Genomic DNA, 23,262 nt, shown 5'->3' with positions numbered 1-23,262 from the left:
GCATGTTCACTTACGGAAGACTCGTGTGTGCCATGCTGCCGGCAGACGATCATCGCGTCTGGCTATAGATAGATGTCTTCCACTTCCGTTCTGTTTTGTTCCTTTAGGGCGGACAAGCGCCAGACACGGCAAGTGCGCTTCGAAAAGCAAAAAGAACCACCACTCCTCCGCCGCGGAAACGTTCATCGACAGGCCAAATTTCTCGGTTATTTATACGATTACCCTCCGTCTGGCAATAAGTTCGGATGACTATATTCTCGTGTAATATCTAATCGTTTCGTGTCTTTTTTCTTTTTGGATATCTTGAATTCTATGATTACGATTTCAAGCGAATTCAAAGACTGTCACGAGAAGTGAAATGACGCGACGCGACGTTCGAATTACTGAACTGACATTGTGAACCATGACGAATATTCTCTAGAGACGATTCAGTATCAACGTGTTTAGAATACAAATGATGAAACGATAAAGATTTCATCGGGTATGTATGATCACGGCGAATCGTGCGATTTTTGACCCGATTTTCGATCAAAGTTACGCACTCTACAATGACTCACAATTTCGATGCGAGAAGAATGATAAACGAAGAAATAAATTATTCGGCGGCGAGTGGTCCAAGTCTTCTCAAATCATCCCCTCCTTTTTCGTTCTATTTAATTAGTTAATTCTTTTTCTGATTCTGTTCGAAGAACACGGGCGTTTGTAGCGACGAAATATGTACTTCTTTCATTCTGAACGCAAGGTTCACAAGGGGCACACTCAACGTACGATGATTGATTCTAAAAAAGTACCACCACCACTGGCGTGTGTGACAAACAAAAATAACTGAATTATTAAAAACTTGTATTATTTTCACTAACATGACATTCTTTTCTTTCGATTTATAACAGAATTTTCCTTTAATCAAATTTCTCTTGAATGCAATAATAAAACATAGAATTATTATAACGCGTATTTTCTAATGATACACAACACACTTGTTTCTTATATAAAAAAATTTCGTTTTTATTATTTTGTCCGGGACAGCGCGAACGCAGTCCCGACTACCAAAAATTATACGCCCGAGATATCCACATTAGGGGTATTCGCAAGGGTCAGCCTAACCTTAGTGCAATGGAAAAGCCTCACCCTGGAGGAACCGCCTTCTTGATCACGGTAACCTCTGCGCCAGGTAAGTATGCTTTCATTCCCTTCGAGCCCCAACTTATCCCAACCATCGATTAATCTCGCCCGCGAGAAAGTGCAACTCCTCACCGCCATCTAGTGACGACTCGCGTCCTAATGCCTTCCACCACAACAGTGGTGCTCATTCTAGTTTATGTGCGTCCACAGCAGCTCTCAATTCGCGCAACATATCTACGTGAGCCATATACATATGTAGATATACCGCAGAAATTGAAGCAAATTTGAAATTCGCACGATGAGAGCACGCGTTAATTTTTATTGAAACCATTATCTTCGAGGTGATTAAACTCACCTGAAATGAACCATGTTCCTTGACGTCCGTGAAAAATATCGGCGCTTCCTTGGCATACCATCGATCTTGCGAATATATCGAATTCACCCTCATACCGGCTCTGCTTTTCTCCGCCACGGTCAGAGCGTTATCCTCGTTGATCTGCGTCGAATTGACAAGATTCGCGCGACCGTCGTCCCTTTCACTCTCCATGAATTTTAACGTGCTTGCAGGCGATCCTCCAACCTTCTCAGAAATCGTAAAAACCGAGGAGGTATTACTACCCAACATCACCACCGATTCATCCACTTTTCTGATCGGCGAACACGTTGGTAACATAACAAAATTACGTGGATCATTAGAGTTCGATGTTACACGCTGCTGCTGCTGCTGCTGTTCGTTGTCTCTGTTCTTCCTTAAAACCGTCATATCATTGATTTCCAGTTCTCGGATATTGCTAAATGCAGCTTTACTTCTACAATGTTTGCAATCCCTCTTCTTACGTCTTCTGTTGGGTCTGCACTCATTTTGCAAGACGTTCGGCTGTATTCGAGGCGTGGAGAAGACATCATCCACGACGAGATCTTCTTGGCAGCCGTTGATGCTCTTTCGACTCGTCACTCGAACGGAGGAGCTTATCGTAGAAGAATCGAGACCGATGCCTCGACGAAATGGTAGCGTCAGATTGCGTCTGAAAACGGCTGCAACCTCTTCACGATCCAACGATCCTGTTGTACTAGCATCTCGAGAAATGTTGTAATCAACTACATTTAATGGTTGCTGAAGACTGTTCGTCTTTGATCCTTGAGAATGTTGAGTGGATGGTCCGTTGGAGAGATTCGAGGTGTCTTCTACGCCTGGTGAGATGTCCTCGTACACGTGACCATCCGTGTTTAAGGCTGAACCGTGAGGAAAAAGGCCGACACCCGGTGGTGAATCGAAGGAGAATGCCTGTGAATCGTGGTAGGACTCGTGGCGCGAAGGCTGTTGCTCCTCCTCGAAACCTTGGTTCTCCATCTGGAAAGAAAAGAAAAGAGGAAGCACCGACGAATCGAAATGGCACGTTTCGCGGATTTCGATCACCAAGGTGGGGGGAGAAAGAGAAACTTGGACCACCTGCATCGTGCTTATGGCCGAGAGAATCGGGTTCGGTCATAGCATTTCAACGAGCATAGTTTGATTGATTCATGGCAGTTTACCCTCCCTACGAACGGGTGACTAGAGATAATTAAACGTTTCGTGGGTCGTACCGATCCCAATTGTGTTCGCCAATTATCGTGTCCTCGACGATTGTCGATTCAGTTTTTCTTCCGGAAGGCTCTGAATCAATTAAACAGATACAATATCTATTAGATTGTATAGCAAACGCATTCCTCTATCAATTTGTTCATCGAATGTGGGTAGTGAAGAAGCCGAACGCTCCCACGATAACCGATCCGAACCTCTTCGTGAGCGTTAAAGTAACCGATGTCACCATCTATCCACAAAGTTCAAACTTTCACGTTTCCTTTATCCTAGTTGAAATTCTTTCAAATCTATTTCTCAGAAATCGATGAGTGCTCGCTCTATCAGTGGATGATTATCAGGTAAACGCGGTTACCACCAGACCAAGAAGGAAAAGCAAACGGAACTTGGATCTCGAGGTGCAATTAGCGATCGGCAATCTTTGAGACTAAGTAAATAGTGCGAGGAACCGTAAATTGAACAGCGAAAGAGTCGCGCGTGGAGAGAGAGAGTTGCGACGAAGGAGGGAGCGGAATTAAGCGTCTCGTTGGGGAGCATCCCGACGATTGTCGCAATTATCGCGACTTGACTCTCCGATTGATCCCGGCAAGCCTCTGACGTCATCGACCTCGTGGATCTTCGGTGGATCTTCTTCTGGATCGTGCATCGTTTCGTTCTCGCCTCGAGAATTTTACATGTCGGCCGATTCGCGAGACTTCCAACGAAACGCGTAACCTTTCAGGATTCTTTCATCAAAGAGAATAATAAGAAAGAAACTTTCCAACGTAAATATAAAGTATAATCGGGTGGACGATGCAAATCTTGAAACTGAAAGAGGTTAGAGAAAAGGAGGGAAGCGATAACAGGTTCGAGAGCCGAAGGAAGATCGAGCGATAAACGGCAATCTCCTCTTTTCCTATTAGAAACGGAACCGAACCCCACAATCTGGGATTAATTCCGAGTGTCTATCGGCTCTGAGTCAACCTCGCGCCTCCACGGTGACGCATTGTGTGAGCCTAACAGGATTGCGTACAACTGCTACGAATGTTAACGAGGAAAACGCATTCCCAATTGAAACAGTCATCGAATACCATAGAAAAGATCCACGAGCTACTGAACGATGACACCACGTTAGACCACGCGGAAGGAAGCACATTCAAACATTATTAATGTTAATGAAAGAAACTTTGCGTTCGATAGTGATTTTCTCCCCTGGAAGAGAGGAAGGTTGTTTGAATTCAAAGGTTGTTCCGTCGATGACGACGACGACAACGATACCTGTTTCGAAATTCGCGTATCGATTTCTGTTCAAGTCGAAGGTGAACGAAGGAATCGGTCAATCGAGCCGACCGATGGCTAATTAGTTCTCATCTACGCTTCTAAGGCTGCCGTCTCTCCTTACGTTGCACTGTTCTGTTCGTCGTGCGCTCAATTAGAGGTTAACCAATTAACAAACGCACGCCTCTGCAAAGGATTCGCCAGCTCGCAGCTGATGCGTAGCCCCTTCCAACGATCACTACCGATTCCATCCAATATGCACCAACGATCTCTCGATATTTGTACGCGGACGAAGAAAGAAAATGATGGTTGCATGTGACTAGTGATATAGAGAAGTTCTACGAGATGTTGCGACGCGTGGCAACCCCTCGGAGATACCGTGATTCCTCGTCGAAGTCGTTCCGGTCCAGCGTATGCCGTAATTGGTTCGGGAAGGTGATTAATCGAGAAACGATTTCGACGGTTAGGCTCGCTCAGGCCATTAAGAACAAAAGCACACGAGCCAGCACGTGTGTGGCTACACAGGGTGGCCGCAATTAGTCACGTTGCGAAGATGCGTGCGGCGATCTATTCGTAGATACTGTGTAAAGGTTTTCTGCAGCACCGATACCCGGAACAGTACGAACGTTTTCCGAAATTTATCGTTACTTACCACGTAGACTAAATTTTCTAAGCTTGGAAAATGTTGAATGGTTGGGAAAATTGAGAGCGGACGTCTGTGAAGAAACGTTTACAGAGTAGTATCGTGGCCGTGGAAGCATCGTACATAAAAGAAGACCGGTTGTTTGCTGGCACGTGTCGCGCCATATGTCGGTACATGGGGTGCACGAGGTGGCCAAGGGCTAACGTTACGCACCGATCACCGTAACGGTACAAATTACGTCAAACGCCTGCGTTTTTATCGAAGTATCGAGGATATTCGAAAGAAATTATTCGCATCCAGGCTAGGACTTGCTCTCCTTGCCGCGTCAGCAAGTTGCATCACAATAAAACGCCAACGGTTATCGATCTAATTGCGGCTCCTTTTGCATTATTACCACGATCCATTACAGAGACCGGCTACCACCTAGCTTTTGCAATTCGAATCGTCTAGAGAAACGCGTCGCTATAACGAACCGTAACCCATCATTGTGTCTTACGGATGAACGATGCTAGAGCATTTTACGAGGAAACTTTTTGAGAAAAGAAAAGAAGACTGAACCTGTTCTCTCATTCATGTATATCGCGTTCTCGAAGCAGAGGGAAGGAAGCGGGTCACACCCCTTACAATTATTGTGCTCGGTGCATTACCGGCAGATTCTTCGACAACGATACCTATTACTCGACGATTCCTGGCCGTTATTCCATTCTAGTGTATACAGTGATATCGAGGAAACAACAATGGCGCATTATACGACAGCGTGGTCCGCATCGGGCACCGGGTACAGCCACGACTCGCTCGGATTTTTCAAGAGGGGATCGCGATTACGACATTCCCCGTTTCCACGGCTCCAGATCCCGGCTATTAATTCTGCGTTTCGTAGCTCGTTTATTATCTTGCCTGACTTCATATTTGCTTTGCTAATTCGTAGATGTCAATCGGAGAACGAACCGCCAGATATCACCGTACCCTAGCACCCCTCTCCCCCTTCCCCTCTTTTACAAAGTAAATCTTACATTTTTTCCGTTCTGAAAGCCGTATAAAAAGGATAAACAAACGAACACTTCTTTAGTGAATTATTATTGTAGAGAAACTGACTGCGTGGGAAACGCCGAAACCGTTCAGAAACACGGTGAAAAGTGTAATGGTGAAAGAAATTGCAGAAAAACGAGTAGGCTGATGTAAAACGTTCGATAACAACGTATTCGATGCATCGATTACGTGGACAGTTGAGACATCCATTTTTCCACGGAAACTGGAACGTTCTTATTGAACAGAAATTCTTTCACGTGCATTTCATTAAGCTTGTTTTCACGCGTTCAACCCGCCGCTGCTGCTGCTCCTTTCCGATCAAATTTTTGAATTTATCCTCTTCGTAGTCATAAGATAGGTTGTATTTACTACGCTGCAGGTGATACTATTCACCGTTCGAATCACAATGGGCTATTCCCGTGGCTGAAAATGATTTGCGCGGCAACGGTCTGGGTCCGTTGCGGGTCACTATGAAATATCATCGTATTAATTCGTTCTATTACGCAATCGTTATTGGCTTACAATTTTCTACGAAGGAAAAGTGCCTCGTGAACTGTTACTTCTACTTTATCGACTTTCCTTACAAGAGGGGATGTAGCTCAGTGGTAGAGCGTTCGCTTTGCATGTGAAAGGCCCCGGGTTCGATCCCCGGCATCTCCAACTTTTTTTTTTGTAATTATTGCTTTTATGCAAAGGTATAATACTTGTTCTCCATTGTGAATATTATTCCGAATAATGAATTTTTGTTTTACTATAAAATTTATTACTTTTTTCATCTCCAAATACTCTGTCTCTGTCTCTCTCTCTCTCTCACACACTCATTCACTCACTCACTCACTTTGTGCGTGCGTGCGTGTGTGTAATATGGTAAATTGAATTTCGGCACCTATTTATTTATCGATGAAAATTTTGAAAGAAACGCATTTCCAATCATGTAGTCTGTAACAGTGTACTTGCCTCGTAAAATTAGAAGGAAATCGATTCCACGCAATATTTTCGATCCGAAGAAAAGGAATCTCGTGGCAATTCGATATTATTAACGATTATTTTGATCGTATTGAATCGCAGGAAATGTAATAGCTATTTTATTCCATGATCGACTAATATGATTCCCATCCACCTTCTGTAGCGATTTAGTCGAGAAGCGAGGAAAAGTATGCACATTCGAATAGTTTCGAGGTTTGGCTTATTACATGGACTAATAAGCGCAGCAAGTATATCGCGTCGATTATCCGTTAAGTATAGGGATCGAAAAGCAAGGGATATCGGCGGCTTTGGTTTGCTCGATGACTGCACGTCACTGGCATGTACACACAGTCGTAATTCATACACTCGACTATATATTAGCCAGCCCTGGATCTCTCCTACCACTCTCCCTTTGCCACGAGCAACACGAATAAATCGTACAATTCACAACTGGCCACGCGCGTCTTCGTGAACCACACGAAGAAATCTGCGCAGAAAGAAGAAACTACGCTACCAGCACGATACCTAATTCGTCCCACGTGTTGCTGGAATTTGTTTCAGCACTAGCGGGTTGTCCAATTAGACTCTGTTCACCAAGAGCAATCGAGCATGCCCCGTTATCGATTGATCTCTCTGTGTCTCGACGCATACTTCGTGTGCCATCGAACGAATGAAATGGAACTGGAGTGTATACACGATAGCACCGGATCCCGGTTCGTGTATCTAGGTCGACATCGCGACGTAACAAGTGGGCTAGGAACAAGTGAGGAGCGGAACAGGTTTAGCTACGGGGTCTTCCTGTTCGCGGCACTGAACAGCGCGGCGCGATTATCGCCGCCACACTCGCTCCATAGATTTCCGGAGAAGAATGATTCGTGGTTTTAAGTAAGTGTACAGTAGGAAAAATAGTAATGATAAATGTGATGAAAGTTTGCTAGAGTAAGCAAAAATCTGCGAGACAGCAGCCGCGAGAGCTCTTTCGATCGCAGTAGCCAAAGATATAAATACCCGTGCGAGAATAACTAGAATTGAGTTAACCGCGTCGAGGAGGCAGCTGCCTTCTCTTGACTCTTTTTATTTTTCCTTAGCTAATCACTAGATAACACGCTCGAGGGTAGCTCGTTACGATACCAGATGCCTTCCCTCCCCACCATTATTCTCGCTACAGGATTAAATTTCGACTCTTCTGTTTAATAACCCCTTAACGTGGAGTGTTAAGCGCAATCAGATATGTACTAGGACAAAATGAAAATATCGTAGGCAAGTTTACTTCGGTGCAGGTGTGAGGAGCCAGGCATTAGCGCTGACGAGAAGGTTTCTTATGGTAATGGGCAATAGGTTGGAGAAAGTGTAGCGCGCGCGCGCATAGTGGCGAGCAGAGAGAAGAGAGAAGCAGCTGACAATGGGACGAAAGAAAAGGTTCCGCTTGGCCGCGCTTCGTTAACCGAGGGTTACGCGTTCACTTTTATTTACACCTGGCGCGTACGCGTACGCGCGTATTGCGTACGTTTGCTTGTAAGCAATGGCACCCACGCAACGCTGACTCGTGCACCGACTATGCCCGCACCCCGTTGCGTTCGCCAAACTCTTTTTCTGTCAAGTGAACTTTATTGCTTCGAAACAGCCGATCAAATCGATTTCAGCGACTTTTCGATTCGATGTCACGACCAGACGAACTATCAACCGCGGCTGTTACGCGGCTATATTGTACAGAGTTACAAGTGACGGGATATAAATAGGCGTCAGTGAGCCGAATCCAGGAAAAGTTCGTCGTGGTTGGGCCGACCTGCAGCGGAAACACGTATATACAGCGATGCTTTCGATTTTACTATACCATCTCCATAATCTCTCCTCCACCATCTGTTTCATCTATTAGCGACCCTTCATTTTTATCTTCTCAAAAACACTCTCTGTGACCTGTTAATTTATAAGTTGGCTCGTGCGAATTTTCGAAAAGAGATTAACAAGGAATGTTAACGAGGCATTCAGGATATTTAGGTAGTCGAGTGCTCGATGCACTCGAGCCACTCCACTCTGTATACCACGTTCCCAACAATGAAGGAACTTCTTTGTCGAGAGAAGACTGCGAACGTCTTCACGATCACAGCAGTCTGGTCCTACACTACGAAAGTTAACTGTAATCTGTTATCATATTGTGACGATCGATCCGATTTTGCATTGTGGTTAGCTTTGTGCAAAGTGAAGCGTGACGCAGCCTGCGCTTAGATCGAAAGTTTTCCGTTTTACTAGTCGCCAAACGATCATCTCGCGATCGCGAGAGAAATATGTGTAACGTTCCGTGTCACTGTCCGAACCGAACGAACCAACGATCCATTCGCGATCTGCGATTAAAACGTTCGTTAATGAGAAATTTTCCACCGATATCTTTCGCCGATATTAAGCCGTTTAATCCTACGTATAAACGGAAAATTGGACGCGAACTGTGTCCAAGAGACGTGAGAAGAGATAAGTAGAAAGAACGCGAGGAAACTCGATTGTACGTGTTTCAAAGTACTTCGGACAAGGTAAATCCTCCCACTGCTAGTGACACTGTACGCAGGCACGCATACAATATGCATAAGCCGTGCTAGTTTACGAACAATCGCATGTACAGCTGGAGAAAATAATCGTTCACCGGAACAACATATCGAATAAATATATACAAACATTTTATAATAGTGTTCAGCAACGTTAAAAAAACCGCTCGATTTCTTCGCCTGGATTCGAATTGCCAGGCAATGGAACAGTAACGTAATTTACTGACCGTGATAACGTCACATTCTTATATCTAGTGTCAACAATCTACGTTTGATGTGAACAACTTTTCTCTGTTAAACGACTCTGTTTCCAGTATGTATCAGGAACCTGATAGTTAGATTATTTCCCGGAAGTATGAGAAGATTAATATTACGAGCAAACCGTGAATTGGCAACTAACTTTGTATGAATGAATGAAACAAACGCGAGAACGTTTCAATACGATTATCCGATGCAACCACGTCTTATCATCAATGGTAATATTCACGATGATAAATAATGATTCTCTGGCGACATCCGAATATAGAGATGCACGTGACTGTTGTACGCTTTTTTGATTCGCAACAATTCCCACGACACACAACACGTATATAGTTATGCATACCTTTGGTCTATTACGACAATCTCATGTTCTCCGGAAGTGGTCTTCGCGTGATAGAGGGTAGATAGGACAGGTACAAACGAACACTTTCACACAGGGTCAAGTTCACCAAATTGATCGACTGTCGTGGCGGCTCTTCGATCATCGTTATCATCGATCACCCATCGAGCGTCACATGTTGCTCCCGCGCCATTTCACCACTTCGACAACGTGCGTTTGTTCTAGCCGCCAACACTTTTCACGCAGCGACATTAACCCAGTGAACGCCGCGCGCACTGTGAATAATCGCGCGAACACAATACACTGGCTCGACATCCCCACGGTTGTCAAGTACACAAACCGTGGCAACCAATCGTAAAACAGCCAAAGCACGGCCTGGCCAATTGGAGCGACCAAATATTTTGCGCGTGACAGCATTACCGACCGAGCTGATCCTGTTATATTCGTATTTCTACCACATACCACCTATAGGATAGCCACGTATTTAAGTATATATATATATATTTTTTATACACTTATGGAACTTCGTATTAGACTAACTAAAATACCAACCTAGTAAAAACGTCGGGGTTTCGCAGCGCACTCTACGGATTATTAGCGGTAAGAAATCTTATTTTCCTTTCTAAATTTTAATTTCTAATGAATATCGTCACATTTGTAATTTACCAGATTACATATAAATACGTATACGTATAAATATGTGCCATACGATAGAAAAGGAGAGAAATGATCCTCTATAAGTTAGGATAGTGAGAAAGCATTTTGGCAACACCAACGCCATCTCGTGTTTGGCTGTGAAGACTAACGGTTCGTTACTAGGAACATAGAATGTGAACAGAGGTACATATTAGACAAGCATTACACTATTGTGCGTGAAGGATAGAGAGAAAACATTTCCTATTGGCCAGCTCTGCCTTCTAGATGTTAAATCAAGTCGGTCGGTGAAAAATCATTAATAATTCATTATTTACGATAAATTTGTGAACTTTAGTATTGAATAATGGAATCTTTAGGAATCAGTGCAGAAGGGAGAATTTAGCAGTATGTAGTCAATAGCTTCTTGTCCAGAATAAAGTAAACGAAGAACAACTCCAAAAAATATACATACAGTGTGTCTCATTTTAATCAATCCGTGCAATTATCTCCCGAACTATTCGTTATTCGAAAAATGTTTCATATAGAATTTACTTAAGGGATACCCCTTAAAGTGAGGACAAAATTAATTGGAATTTTCTCAATTTTAGGGTCCAGTAAGAAGGTGTGCCTTAACAACGGCAGGAATATTAGAAATCACGCAGTTTTTCATTGAAAGAGTTCAATTTGGAAGTTCTAAAAAAGACCAGAGAGAGTGTTCCGTCAATCAAAGCGAAAGAGAGCATCGTAGTGGTATTATATCTGTATTATATCAAGTATTATCAGGTTAGTCGATTTTTAAAATAGAAATTCTTTGAATCTTTCCATTTTAATAATAGTTACTTTAAATTAGAGCATAATTAGATACATGTGGTAAGTAGTTTAAAATTGATACTTATAATCAATTTTTAATTGATTTAACCCTTTTGCTGTTAAGCCCGTATATTGTACGTAGATTGCGACGTCAGACTGTTTTCCTTGTTTTAAAATATACCACATAAGAAGTACATATTAATCAATAACTAAACAATTATATGAAAGACAAGTTTTTTTTTTATAAATTTTATGGTATTTTGAAGTGTTTTCAATCATAAAAAAAACACGCATTTTTGTTGCTGAACATCAACATCTTTTCAAACAACAGCGAAAGAATTAACATTACTAATAATGTAGGTAGTAAAATAAAGTTTCTGCTTTATTTTCAAGTACTTTAATTATAGAATAAATAGTGTTTTTTGTTCAATAACAATTTAAATGGCAGCTTATAATTACACTGTCCAACAAATTTTGACCTTCAGAAAAATCTGCAATATCCATTGGGTGATCCTTGTAGAGTTTCTCGTCCCAAACACGAATCCGGAAGCAGAATTGCTCTATCAGCCTCAGGTTTGAAAAATATGGATTTTTGTAAAAACACACGATTTTGGACAAAAGAAGTTCCATTTAGTCTTAAAAGATAGAGGAGAGTGTCCTGAATATATTAGTGTATACAGTTATTAAATTTTGTGGTTTTGGATGGTTGTAAATGGCCATCAAAGTTTAAAAACGAGCCGATGTGTGTACCTTCTACATGATACTTTTGCATTTTTACGAAAAGTTCTTTATCTAACACAAATTTGCTATACAGTATCGAATTCTGTAGACATTTTTTAAGAAGAAACCATTCAGAAAATGTGTCAGAACGGTTTTGAATTCGAACAGGTCGAGGAATTATCCGCCGGCAACATGTGTACGGTGTTTTGCCGCCATGCGGCTATCGCTCGTCTTCGCCGACTCGGCAGTACCGTAGCGACGCGTAGGTAATCGTTTCATAGTCAAAAACATTTTTTAAATTTCATGCCTGCTCCGATTTAAATTTCAGCTGCCTGAGTTTGATTTGGGACTTGGTTATGGCTTGATATTTTGACTTGTTTGATTTATTATATCCCCCCCCATTCATCCCCACCGCAGTGTGCCCTTATTCTAATGCTATTCTGTTCTATTCTGTCTCTACGCTTTGTAAGCTACGCCTACGCCCCCTCTTGCACGGATGGCTAGTATCCTACTCTTATGAGCGTATCTTCTGCCTCAATCCTTCAGACCGCTCTGGGATTTATCCCCGTGAGAGCATTCGATCTCTCATTCAGAGACCCCCCCACTAGGCGCTCCTTCTCGCTTTGCAGGTTTTTTGAAAGTTTTCCTGCACGCAAATGTTCATGCATGGTTTTAACACCTATCACCCATATTAATGTAATCTCATGTCAACTATAATGTTTTAGAGCAAAAGGAGGAATCACTCCAGGTGGCTCCCCAGGAATTCTCAGACGGAAATTGTAATAAAAAACCCGCTCAACCTAAACATTCAATAAAACAAAACCAACCACATTTCTGGATTCTACTCATTTAAACAACCCGAGACGAAGGCGATCTCCACCGTTACGGCCCGTTCCGTAACAATCTCTTATATGACTTTAAGGAAAAAATCAGTGAATTTTGGCCTTTAGTTTTAAGGATTCAAAAAATGGTGGGTAGCCCCGGACAGCAATTTTTTTACTTATTTTATTCACTTTTCTGTTAAATATTCTTATAAATGTTGCAAATAATATTATATCATTCATTATTATGTTATTTAAGTATTATATATTTATCATTATGAGTCTTCCTCGAAAATTATTTCACAAACTAGTGTCTTGATGCTATTCTTTTTTCTTTGTTGTGTCTATGAGGAATATTAAGACGTTCTGCCAAATCAAAAGTTAGTTTTAAAATCTCTATTCTAGTCAATGGCATTAGGCGATTGTCCAATTGTTTCACGTGATTATAAAGTTGCCATGAAAATTCCTCATTAAAAATTAAGTCAAAATGACCTAATTTCGACTTAAGAATTATTTCTTAACCGCTTTTTAAAGCCTTTACGCGATCTTGTAAGGAACTACATGGCACGTTATATTTTTCAGCAGCTAATCTATTGATGATTCACCGTTCATAACATAAACAATTGCGTCTTTCATGTTATTTTCATCTCATTTACCTTTATTGCTTATTCGTCCTTTAAATTTCGACATTTTTTATCCGTTTCTAAAATAAAACTATTTATATTATACAGAATCTTGGAAAGATATAAGCGGACAAACTATCACAATAGGAAAATGTACGATTTTCAAATTTGCAATAGATAAAAGTGACCGGGGCTACCCGATGAACGTGAACTAATATTTTTATTAACCATTTTTACAATACCAAAAAAAAAATAAAAAAATCTCAAGGATCTTAAACTACATTTATTAACTACATATAACTACACATATTGTTACAGAAATATCGTCATTTGTTTCTTTATGCAGTTGAATAATCGAAATATTCTACTGCCCGCGGTTACCCGTTGTCCGGGGCTACCCGCACTTCCCCTATATCGATGTTTCGCAAGACCAAATTGGTTCAAGGGAACTTTTGACACTCTTATCCTGCTAGACCCTATCTCGAAGTTAATAAGTAGTGTAGGTCAATCACTTCTCAGACATCCGAAAAATTCTCCAAGTTCGGAAAAATCCCAAAAATCGAACGAAAAGCTTCGAAATGTACGAGAAAATAGCGTCGAGATTGTTATAAAGCAGCTTGTAACGTGTATATAAATTGTAGATATAAGAAATACATAATATACAGTAGGTACATAGACTTCCTCTTATCCAGCTCCGCTTTAACCAGCCAACGGTTTCCGTAGAAATAGATTGTGATTTTTCTATGGTATTAATGGACTTCGACATAAAACAATCGACAACCGTTATACGTCGAACTAATCGTCAGCCATATCGAAGCCATATTGATTTCTTTGTCTAAATAAATGTTCAATAAACATTATTTCTTTACATGTTTTTAAATGATATTAATGATTAGACTGCGGATGTTTATGCAAGTAAAATATGTCAAAATATGTAACAAATATTCAAGAAATATGTAAGTAAATATGCAGGAAATATGCAAGAAGTATACAGGATATGCACGAAACGTAGTATGATTGTTATTTTTACTTGTTATAATTCGAATTACAATAAATTACCATAGTTTTTTCTAAGTTATCGACTGTAAATTGATGACGCTTATCAGTTAATATTAATTTGTATGTCGAAAAAGATCGTTCTACATCGCAAGACGTAATTGGAGCATATTTCAGTTTGTGCCAGTAGCGTGCCTCAAGCTCTTTTGGTCTTTCAACAGCTATACCTTTCAAAATGTCTGCAATTTTTGATATAGCATTAAAATTTGGATTTCTCTCTAGAATTGTTTGTATCTTTGTAGAAATTTTTCTTCCACAATCACCAGGTATAGTTTTTAAGTTCTCAGTAGTTTGATTAATTAGTTCCACAGATTCAATTAGCGGCAACCCTATCTCCAATTTTTTCACGAGTGGCAGTGTTCCGAAGTAAGCTCGTATGAACGTTAAATCTGGCATAGTCTGTTCATTTCGCAACGCTTCTTGTGCCGATTTAATCGACGTTGCATCTTCTTCATTGAAACTTTCAATTACCTTTTTGATATTGACGAAATGCGTGGCATAAAATAATGTATATCAATAATACACTATCTAGATACTTACAAATGTTATCGTGTAAGAGCTCAATGATTGATAAAACGTATTTTCCGAGATGTACACAGTGAAATGCATATGCTGTTACATATACATATATGGAATATGCAATAAAATTAGTGCATATGTCGTTTAAGCGAAATATGCAAAACATATGCATTATGCAAAATATGCAAAATAAAAAATACATTTTTGGTACATATGAATGACGTAATAAACTTCTAACCAAGTCCCACATCTTTACCTTCTTCCATCAAAAATATGCATTTGCATAAACATCCGCAGTCTATTTATGATACATCATATTATATGTAGATTTTATATATACGTAAATAATAAATACTATTGATGATTGCAAAAGTTCGTGCCCGATTTGAAAATAAAACCCAAGCGGTATATGCAAATGCACATTTCATTTGAAAATAAATGAAATGAAATGAAATGAACAACTAATTGAAAATAAAACACAAGCGGTGTATCTTTCGATAGAAATGTAACACGACGCCAAAACAAACATCTGTGCCAAAATGCGATAAGGTTCCCGCCACCTCTGAAAATCGGGCACGAACTTTTACAATCATCCAATATATGCATATAAAGGGTGGCTCAGCTAAATAGGATCACCTAAACATCTGCCTTGTTGCATGAAAAAACTTCTAAGGACACTATTACAGGAGGCACATGTAATCGTGGTAACGATTTTCATTTTTTTTACGCAGTTTGAAGGTCATCGCTGTTTTTTTAAATGGGACCCTATATTTTTTTCGATATCCTTGTAGAAAGTGAAAAAACAAATACAACGACCTTAATAACCATACCATTCCCATCATTCAATTTCGAGATATTTGTGTCTGAATGTAATTAAAATTTTCTAAGGATTATTCACTTGGTACACTAATTCACACATTCCCATCCAATCATAAGCCTTATCTGTTATTGGAATTGGTAACTATTGGATTATGGGAGTTATTGGTTGTTAAATAATTAATAATTCTTCTTTTAAACTATAAACTTTTATTAGACACAAAGAAGGTTCGCTTTTTACTTGATGGTAAGAGCACTGTATACAGACTGAGAATGCTCCTACGCAACGCCCTAATATTGCCTACGACCCCGCTTGGGACCGAAGGACCTTTTGTCACGTATCATAAACATTTAGATCTTTACTAAACAGAGGTGGTAAAGCTAAACGGATTTCTCCGAACGTATACAAAAGTAATATACAGGGTGTCCCGTAACTCCTCGAACATCCGGAAATGGGGGGTAGCTGGGGTGACTCTGAACAACTTTTTCCTTTTCCAAAATCCAGTTTGAAGCTTCGTTTTCGAGTTATTAACGAAAAACACTGGCCAATTACAGCGCCCGTAGAGCCCGCGCTCAGGGGAAGAACATTCTCCAGAAAATTGTTGTATGTTTGCGATTGCCTGCCTCGCGCGGTCCGCGGTGCAGTGGGTAAAAAAACAAAAGACGTCTAACGCCGCTGTTGGCATCAGACGTTTATTCTTGCCAACGGAGATGTCTATTGTTTCGATGTTCAATTTTTTCTTAACGAACGTCCATGTGGGAGAATCATTTTGGCAACCGTTGGAGAAAGATGTACCGCTCTAACGCAGAAATGTATGCCATGTTTTTTGTATTCGCGCAGTGCGATGGCAATGCCACCGCTGCCGCTGCGCGATATCGCGAATTGCATCCCGGCGAACACACACCAGGTGCGGCAGCCTTCCGCGGGTTGGCGGCCCGCCTTTATTCGAGCGGTTCTTTTCTACCCGATCGTACAGATACGGGCCGATCGTGTCGAATACCCACGGCACGGTTGGAAGAAGTCCTCGAAGAGTTCGACCGGGACGGCACGCAGAGTGTGCGAGAGGTTGGCAGGCGCCTGGGGTAAGTTTAAATATTCAAATACATAAACATTGCATAATAAAAATGGAATACTTATAGTGGTGTACTTTTCTATTTAATTTTAGCGTTAGCCGGACAACGGTGCACCGCCAGTTGCAAGAAGAAAGCATGCACCCGAACAGATATGTACGGGTGCATACCTTGCAACCCAGGGATTACACCCAACGGATGGTATATTCAAGGTGGCTGTTGGGGGAAATCGCGCTTTCGTTTTGTGGACTGGTGAAGCCCTTTTTACCCGGGAGGGGTGCTTCAATGCCCACAATTCGCACGTGTAGGACGATGAGAATCCGTTTGCGGTTCGTACACATGCAGCACAAGAACGCTGGTCAATAAATCTATGGGCCGGCATTTGCGATGATTTTGTGGTTGGGCCATACATTCTTCCAGAGAGATTGAATGGCACAACTTACCAAAATTTTCTGGAAAATGCTCTTCCGGATCTCTTGGAAGAAATTCCTCTAGAAATTCGGAGGAACATGTATTTCCAGCATGATGGGGCGCCCGCCCATTATGCCGCAAATGTTCGGGCTTTCTTAGATCAAGCCTTTCGAGACAGGTGGATTGGCCGCGGCGGTGCTGTATTGTGGCCCCCACGGTCACCAGATATGAATCCGTTGAATTTCTTTCTCTGGGGACACCTGAAGGTACGGTTAATGTCTCTATTTTTTTTTTTTAATTTAAAAATATTTATTCATTTTGCATTTTTTTTTCATTTTATCAGACCGCGGTGTACCGTGAACCGAAAGAATTGCGGTCCACGGGAAGCTACAGGAACAACAAAATAATAAATTCATAAACATATCAACCTCTCCCTGTGGCAAGAGGAAGTGATCGGTGCGGGGAAGTGAGCTCACCGATGAGCGTTAATACAGACACAAGAAACATCGGCATCGACAACAATAAACGTGGAGTGCCGAAAGAAGACGTCGAGAACGCCGAGAAGTCTTTTGTTTTTTTCCACACTTTCCCCGCGGACCGCGCGACGTTTGGCGAGGAACGATCATGTGAGTTCATCGACACGGTCGTAAAATCAGATGTTTCGGATAGGTCAGGATCGACACACTGACCCAGTTCGGTCGAAGCAGATTAATTCGTGGACGAATGGGTAAGTTTTTCATAAGTAATAAAACACTTTATTCCTCTCGGAATAAAGAAACGATAACACAGTTAATAACACAATTATTAAACGACTTACTTGTTATTCATGAAAAAGAAAAAAAATACGTTTTGGAAATCGATGTCAATTATAAAATTTCATCGAAATCTGTTGATGGAGAAACAAGCAACAGGCATCGAAAGATGTAAGAATCTGCAGATTTATTACAGTTTTACGCCGAAAGTCGTGATAGTGCGATTTTCATCATCTTTAACCGTTTGTAGCTCATAGCAACATTAACCGATTTCGATGAAATTTTCAGCATGTATATAATTGACGTAGATCTACAAAACGTATTTTTTAGATTTTCATTTCAAGCTCAGATAAAAAAGTTGTAAAAACGACCTTCGCTATTTTCTTCGCGATTCCGACTAATTGCAGTTTTTTCAAAAATTTATACAAATGTCAGAATGACGGCAAAAACCCATTTCTCTAAGCCTTATAAAAATAGCGGTGCAAAGTCAAATTTTTTGACAGCGATCGATAACCGAGAAGTGACGCATACGCATTTGTTCACGATCGCGCGCGGTTGAGAGTTAGCGCTCCCGTGCCTGGGCGCGCTCTGATTGGCCAGTGTTTTTCGTTAATAACTCGAAAACGAAGCTTCAAACTGGATTTTGGAAAAGGAAAAAGTTGTTCAGAGTCACCCCAGCTACCCCCTATTTCCGGATGTTCGAGGAGTTACGGGACACCCTGTATAATGAAAGTATTTATTTTAGTTTGCACATTAATACTCCAATTATTTTTAAATCTAAAATAATAAAATAATTATACTTAAATCTAGAAGCATTCTCTTGCATCCTTTCATGTATCTATCGATTGTAGAATATATTTTTGTATATTTTCTTTCAGCCACAGCCATCACAATTTATAATTAATCCTGATGAGCCAGACATTCCTTAACCTGGACCAAGCAATATTGCATCACCACCAGTATCAGCACCACAATATAGTCCAGGACAAGCTGCAAATCAACTAAAAATAACGACATTTTTACCAAAAAAAATGTAAACAATAAACCGTAAGAATATTGATAAAAAATTATTGGCTTTGTTTATAAAAGATCTGCAGCCGTTTAGAATAGTAGAAGATATTAGATTCAAAGAATTTGTTAAGGCATTAAATCCAAATTATGAATTTCCGGATAGGAAATTTATATCACATGCGCTCATACCATCTGTTTTTGAAGAATGTAAAAATAACTGTAAACCAAAACTGAAAAATGCAAGTACAGTATGTTTAACAACAGACACTTGGACATCGCGAAATATAGAAACGTTTACTGCCATTACTGCTCATTTTATTAACAATTTTAAATTAGAATTGTTACTGTTGGATTGTGTTCAAATTATTGGACCTCACACAAGTGCCAATATTTCAGAGAATTTAAAAAAGATATGTAAAGAGTGAGAGATTTTGGAAAAAATTAATTTTACAGTCACAGATAACGCAATAACAAATTATTTTGAATGTGAATATATGTCATGCTTTGCACATAATCTGAATTTAATTGTGAAAACAAGCTTAAATAATAATACCATAAATTGTATTATTGATAATATCAGAACAATACTGAAATATTTTAAAAAAAGCACCACAGCAGCAAAAAAACTAACAAATTATCAAATGACCGCGACAGCAATAGTAAAAAATTAATCCAAAATGTTCCCACGAGATGGAACTCTACTTATCAAATGATTGATAGGTTTATATTGCTATAAGAGCCAATTAAAGCCACGATTGCAATTTTAAATAATAAAAACTTAGCTAACATTTTAAACATAGAATGGGAAATACTGCATGAAATGGCAGTCATTTTGAAACCTAATAAGTCAACAACAGACGTTATCAGTGGAGAAAAATACCCCAGTTCATCAATCATTATTCCCATAATTTCCAGTTTGAAAAATATATGTGTCAAACTAAAACAAAAAGATTTTTCTGCAGATGCACAATAAATAATACATAGTATTGAAGATGGTATAGAAAATAGATTTAAAAATATAGAAAATCATACCATAATACAGGTTTACACATTTTTAGATCCTAGATTTAAAAATGTTTTTCCTCTACCGAACAATTACAAATTTAAAAGCCGTAATTATAAGTATGTTGGTGGAAAATAGAAATAGCAGTATAAATCCAAATGTGTAGTATCAGATAGGAAATGAAAAAAGCAACGAAGAATTATCTATATAGGATGCTCTAGACGAAAATGTTGAAAAATATAGCCTAGAAGAGGAAAATGAAGAAAATAAAGTGTTAATAGAAATAGAGTATTATTTAAAAGAAAAATTGTATATAAAAACTGGAGATCTGCTGATCTGGTGAAAGGATCATCAATTTCAATTCCCCTTATTAAAAAAATTAGTAGAAAAGTTATTCAACACAAGGACGACTTCAGTGCCTTGTGAAAAAGTTTTTTCCAAAGCTGAATTATTTTTTGTTTATTTTCTTTCAGTTACAGCCATCACAATTTATAATTAGAGCCAGACTCAACTTGAACTAAGCAACATTGTATCACCACCACATTGTATCAGTACCACAAGATAGTCCAGGGCCAGCTGTAAATTTATTAACATCAAATCAACTACAAATAACGACATTTTTACCAGAAAAAATGTCAACAATAAACCGTAAAGTTTATAAAAGATCTGCAACCATTCAGAATAGTAGAAGACATTGGATTCAAAGAATTTATTAAGGCATTAAATCATTAGAATTAAGTAAAAAAGTATTAAAGATTCAACTTACGCCTGTAATTTACAATCATTTATTTATTCATTATTCTTCATTAATCCTTTCTCTTATGCGATATAAATTTTGGTGCATTAATATAAAGTATATAGGTTATGTCGACATGAAAGACACTTAACCTCTCCACCAATCAGAAACGATCACGAGAAATCACTAATCACTGTGAAAAATCACCGTGATTGGGAACGTACGTGATCAAATCACTCGTGATTCAAAAGTAGCAGTTCTAGCCATTACTAACTAGGGACACTCTTCCATTGCAATAATGTTACTAGGTTAAGTATTAGATTTATATTTTGTTAAGTTGGTACCAGCTATAGGATATAGTCTGTAGTCGCGTATCTAGATTAAGTTTAGTTAAGGTACAGGCGAATCCTTTCCGGTTCTCTCTCATTGTAATTCAAACTGTGGACAGTAAAAAATATATTAGTGGTGAAACACGTGGGCGTCCTTATTCTGGGAACCTCTGTAATTCCGCTACAAGGGTAACTTAAGCAGCGACATCTCGCGGAGACTAAATGTCCCTATTGGGAGACTAGTGTCCACCACAAACAATTAAAGTATAGTGCTCGTATTAGCCCACCCTGACGCTCGAAAATCATAAGTATCTTTATGAATTTTTTCTGTATTTGTATAATGAAATAAACAAGAAATCAGTTAAAAAGCTTGTAATATATTGTATACAGAGTGTCCCGTAAAGAGTGTAACTCCCGGAAATGGGGGGTTGCTGGGGTGACTCTGATCACATTTTTCCTTGACCAAAATGTTGTTTGAAGCTTCGTTTTTGAATTATTAACGAAAAATACTGGCCAATCACAGCGCCCGTAGAGCCCGCGCTCAGGGACGGCGATGAAATTTTCAGCCTGTGTATAATTGACATAGATCTACAAAACGTATTTTTTAGATTTTCATTACAAGCTCAGATAAAAAAGTTGTAAAAACGACCTTCGCTATTTTCTTCGCGATTCCGACTAATTGCAGTTTTTTCAAAAATTTATGCAAACGTCGGAATGATGACAAAAAATCATTTTTCTAAGCCTTATAAAAACAGCAGTGCAAAGTCAAATTTTTTTGACAGCGATCGATAACCGAGAAGTCACGCGTACGCGTCGTTCGCGATAGCGCGCGGGTGAATCTTTCTTCGTTCGTCCCTGAGCGCGGGCTTACGGGCGCTGTAATTGGCCAGTGTTTTTCGTTAATAATTCAAAAACGAAACTTCAAATAACATTTTGGTCGAGGAAAAATGTGATCAGAGTCACCACAGCAACACCCCATTTCCGGGAGTTACACTCTTTACGGGACACCCTGTATACATATACATATTTTCCTAGGATTACCGGGTTGCGTTCGTTTATCCTATCTCAAAAGTCTGTAGCATTAACGTTAGCCGGAAGGCTCGGCGCCACTGTGTCGGCTAGTCTGCGTACGTAACACGGTAGACCGTTCATAATTCACACAGATCACCGACCACTCTAATGGCTCTTTAATTGTAAAAAGGCATCCTCCTAATTAGTCCGTTGGAGACTTAGACTAAAAGAGTACGAATATACTGTAAAATACAAATCAGGCCCCATTCATTCAAATGCGGATAGTCTCTCTAGACTCCTTATAGGAAACTCAATCAATATAACGAACAAGCAAGATCTAAACTACCAAGATTTTATCAAATTCCATTATACTAATCAAGAATTAATATCTTACGACACAGAAAATGGACTCAGAACGAAAATTTGCGATGCCGTTGTCTTATTGTGGTCTCAGGATTTAGACGAAGAAAACTCATATTCGAATTGTATACACTCAAATTTTGATATCACTAATTTTAAGCCAGAACTAAACGGATTAAAGAAACTTGATAATCGAAAGCAAAGGATAAATTTATTGTATCCATTGAACCATCATTTCGATAAATTAGCATATAAAAATTTTGTCGATTGTTTCAAAAAACTAAAACTCCATCTTAACGATAAGAAATTTATATTAGTCCCACCGAGAAAACGCGATAACATAAAATTTGATAGACTAAACAAAATGTTAAAGTTTATATTTCCAAATAACAAAATAAAATTGTTCAACCTTTCTAGAATAACTCTAAAAACACAAGAAGAAATACAACAAATTCTAAAAGAACATTACGATGACAAATAGTCAAGACATTACACGGCTTTAGCAAAACATACGAGCGAATAAAGGAACGATGCTATTAGTCCATCATCAAATTAGATATTCAAAAATATACAGAATTCTGTCACTCTTGTCAAATTAATAAGACTAACTTGAAACCGACCAAATAATCAATGGAAATTACAACCATAGCCAACGAACCATTCGAAAAATTAGCCATAGATATCGTAGGACTATTGCCACTACCCTACTTGAGAAGGGTGGTTAGGGCCTACTGTCGGACAGGTGGGTTGACTACACAGACCGGTCCAGTATGCGGAGGGAAAAATGGCTCAGCAGGGCTCGGTCCTAGGACCGATCCTGCGGGACCTCGCAGATGACGTGGT

General features: G+C 39.7%; 1 protein-coding gene and 1 non-coding gene across 2 annotated transcripts in view; one reads left to right on the top strand and one right to left on the bottom strand.

Moving 5' to 3' along the window:
- Positions 1 to 2,473, bottom strand: part of LOC108574841 — a 6,005-nt gene extending 3,532 nt beyond the window's left edge. The window contains exon 1 of the mRNA XM_017937487.1: positions 1,478 to 2,473. Within this exon, the coding sequence (XP_017792976.1) occupies positions 1,478 to 2,473 (996 nt within the window). The remainder of the gene's footprint in view (positions 1 to 1,477) is intronic.
- Positions 2,474 to 6,218: 3,745 nt separating this feature from the next.
- Trnaa-ugc lies at positions 6,219 to 6,290 on the top strand. The gene has a single exon. It is a non-coding gene; the product is annotated as a tRNA-Ala (tRNA).
- Positions 6,291 to 23,262: the final 16,972 nt, after the last annotated feature.

This window comes from Habropoda laboriosa, unplaced genomic scaffold (genome assembly GCF_001263275.1).
Source record: "Habropoda laboriosa isolate 0110345459 unplaced genomic scaffold, ASM126327v1 scaffold210, whole genome shotgun sequence".
NCBI lineage: Eukaryota > Metazoa > Arthropoda > Insecta > Hymenoptera > Apidae > Habropoda > Habropoda laboriosa.
This window is presented reverse-complemented; position numbering and strand designations above follow the sequence as displayed.